Source organism: Rosa chinensis, chromosome 2 (genome assembly GCF_002994745.2).
Source record: "Rosa chinensis cultivar Old Blush chromosome 2, RchiOBHm-V2, whole genome shotgun sequence".
In the NCBI taxonomy this organism is placed as follows: domain Eukaryota; kingdom Viridiplantae; phylum Streptophyta; class Magnoliopsida; order Rosales; family Rosaceae; genus Rosa; species Rosa chinensis.
Window position 1 is genome coordinate 31,295,778 of NC_037089.1, and position 6,068 is coordinate 31,301,845.

Sequence of the window (6,068 nt, forward strand, 5' to 3'; positions counted from 1 at the left end):
GTTGCACGTGATGAAAGTTTCTGTTTTCATATATTAACTTGTCTGTAAGTTCAGACATATTAACTAGTGATTTCGTAAGTCTGGGATGTTTTTGTAAATTTGGTACATCCAAAATCAAGAATGGAACTTTCATTTGGTATACAAGAATGGATACATGCATTCTCTGATCTAATGCACGACTTGGTGTTGATGGAAGCGACATTGTCTCCCTACTTTCTTATTCCTTGAGTGCTCATATGGAAGTTTTGCATTCCTCCTGCTTTATAACTTTTGAACATTTTCTTGAAAAGTTAATATTCTGTTGTGTCTCCACTAGTAAATGTTGTGAATTAATATATCGTGTCCTTATATTTGAAAAACAAAACTTGCTTTTCATCTTTTCGGTCTCTTATGAAGATCTGGACTTTTTTTCATTTTCTTGGACGTCAGTTATGTCACATTGTTATCAGACTCCAGTAGTTTGATAGTTTTTTTTTTTTTTTTTTTTTTTTTTTTATGAAACGGGATGAGGGGAAGATCCCTAGCAACCCAGAATTTATTAAAGAAGAGAAAAATAGTACAAGGGAGGGGACATATAAAGCCAAGAACTCCCTAAAAAAAGATACCAACTATTGAAAACGAAATTTCAGAAGACCGAAACTGTCCTCATTGCAAAGTGAAGCAATGAAAGGGGGAGTTATATTCACCACACAAAACCATTATTCGACGTACCATAGTTAGCCAATGCGTCAGCAACATGATTCCCTTCACGAAATATATGAGATGAACGAAAATGCATCTGAGAAATACGAAACAAACAGTTTTTCCATTCTACCTTCAGTTGCCAAGGCACTAAAGAAGGAGACCGAAGAAATGTTTAAGATCTTGCAACATCTTGCTTTTTAGTAACAAAGGGGAATCTATGACATTCAGACACCAAGTTCCTCGAGGTCATCAAAACTCAAAATCAAAGACTATACATCTACTGCATTTTAATCCGGGTCAAGTTTAATCAGTCTTTCTTTAACTAAAATCAGTCTCTCTTTAACTAAATTTTTTACCTTTAATTTTTTCTAATGTCTCCCATCGGTAGGTCCAACCTTTACTAAATTTCCAAGAAACTTCACTGTTACTAGTGAGTCCACAATTAATCATTTTCTTCTACAATTAGTCAATTACAAATACAATTACAGAGAACGAACCAGGTGCCCTACATGATACTGAACAAAAGGATGGTACCGGTTGGTTCCCCTTTTTGGCATAATCTCCTCCACATTTCTTTCATTTTCCTTTTGCTTCCACAATGTTGTTTCTGCGTTAGTGAACTTGACGCACTGTTGATGCTCAAGAAAGCCATGATTGGTCCCAAAGGTTCAGGGCTAGAGGACTGGGAGCCCTCTTCTCACCACTACTGCTCCTTCTTTGGAGTTTCATGTGACCAGCAATCACGAGTTGTTGCTCTCAACTTGTCCGGTTTGCCTCTGTTTGGCTCGATTCCGGTGGAGATTGGGCTTCTGAACAAGCTCGTCAACCTCACCATTGCTGAAGACAACTTGACAGGGAGTCTTCCCCTGGAGATCGCCAACCTGACTTCTTTAAAGCTCTTGAACATCTCCAACAACTTGTTCAGTGGAAGATTTCCCGGAGAAGTCACGCTCAGAATGACAGAGCTTGAGGTTCTCGACGCGTACGACAACGACTTTATTGGGAATCTTCCCCTTGAGATCGCCAGTCTTAGAAGGCTCAAACATCTACATCTTGGCGGGAACTTCTTCACTGGAGAAATTCCCGGAAATTATTCAAAGATTCAAAGCTTAGAATATTTGGCCCTCAACGCTAATTCGCTTGCCGGAAAATTTCCGGCCAGCTTGGCTCGGTTGAGGAATCTCAAGGAATTGTACGTCGGGTACTATAACAATTTCGACGGTGGAATTCCACCTGAGTTGGGATCGTTGAGGTCGCTGCAAGTTCTAGACATGGCCAGCTGTGGCCTCTCCGGCACGATACCGACGACTATGGGCTTTTTGAAGAACGTACACTCGTTGTTTTTAAAGGCTAACCATTTCAGTGGTAATATACCTCCAGAACTTTCGGGTATGGCAAGCCTGATGAGTTTGACCCTCTCTATAAATGAACTCACCGGTGAAATACCAAAGAGTTTCTCAAAGCTCAAGAACCTTACACTTCTCAAGCTGAATGATAACAACCTCTACGGCCAGATACCCAACTTCATTGGTGATCTTCCTCATCTGGAGGTGTTTAGCGTCGGGAACAACAACTTTACATTTGCTCTACCGGAGAGTCTTGGCCGGAATGAAAGACTTATGTACCTCAATGTAACCGGTAACCACCTCACCGGGTTGATTCCTCGTTATTTGTGCAAAGGAGGGAGGTTGAGGAAGTTGATTCTAATGGAGAACCACTTCTCTGGGCCGATTCCGGAAGCATTGGGCCGGTGCAAGTCGCTCATTGAAATCAGATTGATGAAAAACACACTCAACGGGACTATTCCTGCTGGAATCTTGAGCTTTCCCGATGTGATCATTATTGAGCTCAACGATAACCACTTATATGGAGAACTTCCGTTGCAGATGTCTGCTCCCTCACTCGAAATCCTCACACTTTCCCGGAATCATATTTCTGGAACAATTCCGTCCTCCGTTGGAACATTCAAGAATTTACAGACTCTTTCGCTGGATATGAACAGATTCTCCGGGCAAGTTCCAAAAGAAATCTTCAGTTTACAATCGTTAAACAGACTCGACATGAGCAGCAACAAATTCGGTGGTGAAATTCCGGCTGCAATTTCTGATTGTTCCTCTCTAACGTCCCTAGATTTAAGTCAAAACACTTTGGTTGGGGAAATCCCAAGAGGGATAGGCAAACTGAAAGTAATTGAGTTTCTTAATTTCTCAGGGAACAAGCTAACAGGTCCAATACCTGTGGAATTCAGATACATGGCGAGCCTCACAACTTTGGATCTCTCCTATAACAATTTCACTGGTACGAATCCAACCGAAGGAAATCCCAATCTGTGTTCGCCCAGAAAGGTGTTCTGCAGCTCCTATAACCACCCACGACCTGGAGACCATAAAGTCATCATCGCTGGACTCACTGGAGCTCTGCTAACTTTGCTACTCATGTCGCTTCTCATATATGTACTTAGCTGGGTTTATAGGAAGAGAAAGATCAGAATTATTGAGAAATGTGGCTCTTGGAAGCTCACAGTTTTCCAAGTACAGCTTGATCTCAATATAGAGGACGTTCTCCAGTGTCTAAACGCGGAGAACATTATCGGCAGGGGCGGTGCTGGAGTTGTCTACAAGGGGACAATGCCAAACGGTGGTGATGTCGCCATCAAACGGTTGAAGAGGGATCAGGGATTTTCGGCTGAAATCAAAACATTGGGACAAATCAAGCACCGGAATATAGTGAGGCTGTTGGGGTACATGTCAAACAAGGACACAAATTTGTTGCTGTACGAGTACATGCCTAATGGTAGCTTGGGACAACTTTTGCATGGGTCTAACGGAAGGCATTTGGAGTGGGAAATGAGGTACAAGATTGCTGTGGAAGCTGCAAAGGGATTGTGTTATCTCCACCATGATTGCTCGCCTCTGATTATACACAGGGATATAAAGTCCTATAACATCTTGCTGGACTCTAATTTCGAAGCCCATATTGCTGATTTCGGACTTGCCAAGTACTTTCAAGGACCAACAGATTGCATGTCTTCGTTTGCTGGTACCTTCGGTTACATTGCCCCAGGTGCGTAATCTCATTTATTTAGGCTAATGTCACAAGTACTAACATAAAGTCATCAGTTATCTTACTCTTTTTGAAAATGGTAGAGTAACAAACCAACCATGTAAGGATTCAATTATATTGCTGAATCACTTTGCCTGTGTTTGTTGTGATGGTATGATCGAACAGAGTACGGTCACACAATGAAAGTGGATGAGAAAATTGATGTGTATAGCTTTGGTGTGGTTCTGCTGGAACTAATAACAGGGAGGAAACCAGTGGTGGAACTAGTGGAAGAAGTTATGAACATAGTAAGTTGGGTAAGGAAAACCACATCAGAAATCCCTCAGTCATCCACTACATCATCTGTACTCACAGTAGTGGACTCCAGGCTCAGTGGGTTCCCACTGGCAAGTGTCGAGCATGTGTTCAAGATAGCAATGATGTGCGTTGACAATCACAGCCCTGCAAGACCTACGATGAGGGAAGTCGTCTACTTCCTCACTAATCCTCCTAGTTCAGCTCCAGGCTTGACAAACCCTTAGAGATGTTGTGCATGCGCTATGCAAATTAGGTATTGACTAAAACATAAAGTTCAGATATAGCCTGAACATATCTGGTGCAAACGCCAGCAATTTGAGTGTGGCTAAAGAAGTCTGTATAATAAGAATGGAGGCTAGCATGCAGTTGATATGCTTTGCTTTCCATCATCTACTTTCATATAGAAGGGCTGCTAGCTAGCATATTTAGACTCGAGCATGATTTTTCATATATATGAAACCAACTCATTCCTCATAAAAGCACAAATTGCTTGTGAATCTTATTCATCATTTCTCAACAAAACATGCCTGTTGAAATTACGATATGATTTCATTTAAAATTAGAAAAACTGTCTAGTGCAGCAATGAATGTAGCCTCCAATAATTATGGAAATCGGCCTTGAAGTATATAACAATGAACTGAAGCTTAAGGCTTAAATTAAATTTTCTTCTGATCTCTCTAAGACGAAGATATTGCCTTTTCATCCCTTCCTATCCTCATCGTATCATCAACATATCTGTAGTGATTCAATTGAGGAAAAACAAAACACAATCTGCATAGAATAAAAATAACAGATCATTAAATGATTTAGGATACGTGATCTCGAGCCAACCGTCTGCATTGAAGATTCCAAGCAGAATATCATAATTTTTCAGCAACAAGTTCAGCATTTCCAAAGACACAAACAAATAATTAGAGTTCAAGTGTTAAACTACACCCACTATGAAACTGGTCATGTGTGTACACAACTACACACTTCCATGATGGTTTTTTCTTCCTCAACTCAAATATGCACTCTCTCTGCTTCGTTTTGCTTTTTCACTCGTAGCCGTGTTGACAAATCCAAAGTTGATCCCACACACACACTCAAAACTATTATGATCTCACCACTCTTTTGCTTGTAAAGCTCATTCATAATGCACGGCTAGAATTAAAAAGTAGAGCAAAAACCAGCAGAGAGCAGAGGATTCTAGTTTCAGAAAGGATATACCAATTATCTGATATGCATGCCACAATATAATGTCAAATACCTGAACTGGAGTGATTGTAGAGTTGTCATAGCTGATATCAACTCTCTGGAAAAATTGAAAATAGAAACCTTTAAGAACTTGTAGCAGTAATCTAACTAAAAAGTAAAGAAATGTTACATAGGTGAGCAAAAAGGTCGATCAAGTGCTTTAACTGATTTGGATGCTTTCTTGAAGGAGGCCACAATTGTTAACCGTCCATTAAAGAGATTCGATCCCCTCACATCGAAGTTGATCACATTGACAGCTTTGCCCTCCGTTTTACCATATCATGCGCCAAATGCCCGGTTGTAAAACACAAACCAAATCACCATACAGTTCGTGGGAATATAGAATGTAACAAACCCGCGCGATGCTGCGGGATAAAAATTCAAGGTTCGAAAAATCGTTAGGCGCGACTCGAACGGTAATCAGGGGACTAGCGCGTAGGCGGACGACTAGGCAGTTTTATTTTTTTAATTTTAGTTATAGCTTATAAAAGTTAGTGAATTTATTCAAACCTCCAAATTTGTTATTTGAACCTCCCCACTTAGTTTTTCTATGAAACTTCCTATATTACCCTTACACTTTACACTTGCAAGAAGATCCACCTCCACGTTCATCACCACCTTCATCTTCACACCATTGAAATCTTTCTTTTCTTGGGTGAAAACACAATTGAAATCTTTGATTACAGGTGTAGATATTTGTCTTTTATGTACACAAAAAGAACAAAATGACACTAATGATGAAGAACTGATTTAACACCTATTACAATCCCTGCAATAGCTATCGTGA

The 6,068-nt window shown here is 40.4% G+C and overlaps 1 protein-coding gene across 1 annotated transcript; it reads left to right on the plus strand.

Moving 5' to 3' along the window:
- Positions 1-1,211: 1,211 nt before the first annotated feature.
- On the plus strand, positions 1,212-4,268 carry LOC112184113 (receptor protein kinase CLAVATA1). The gene is made up of 2 exons (XM_024322401.1): positions 1,212-3,747; positions 3,913-4,268. Exons 1-2 carry the CDS (start codon positions 1,212-1,214, stop codon positions 4,266-4,268), a joined length of 2,892 nt encoding a protein of 963 aa, XP_024178169.1.
- Positions 4,269-6,068: the final 1,800 nt, after the last annotated feature.

Coding starts and splice junctions, on each gene's coding strand:
- LOC112184113 (XM_024322401.1), top strand. CDS start 1,212: ATGGTACCGGTTGGTTCCCCTTTTTGGCATAATCTCCTCCACATTTCT. Junction 3,748..3,912: donor CTTCGGTTACATTGCCCCAG/GTGCGTAATCTC, acceptor ATGATCGAACAG/AGTACGGTCACACAATGAAA.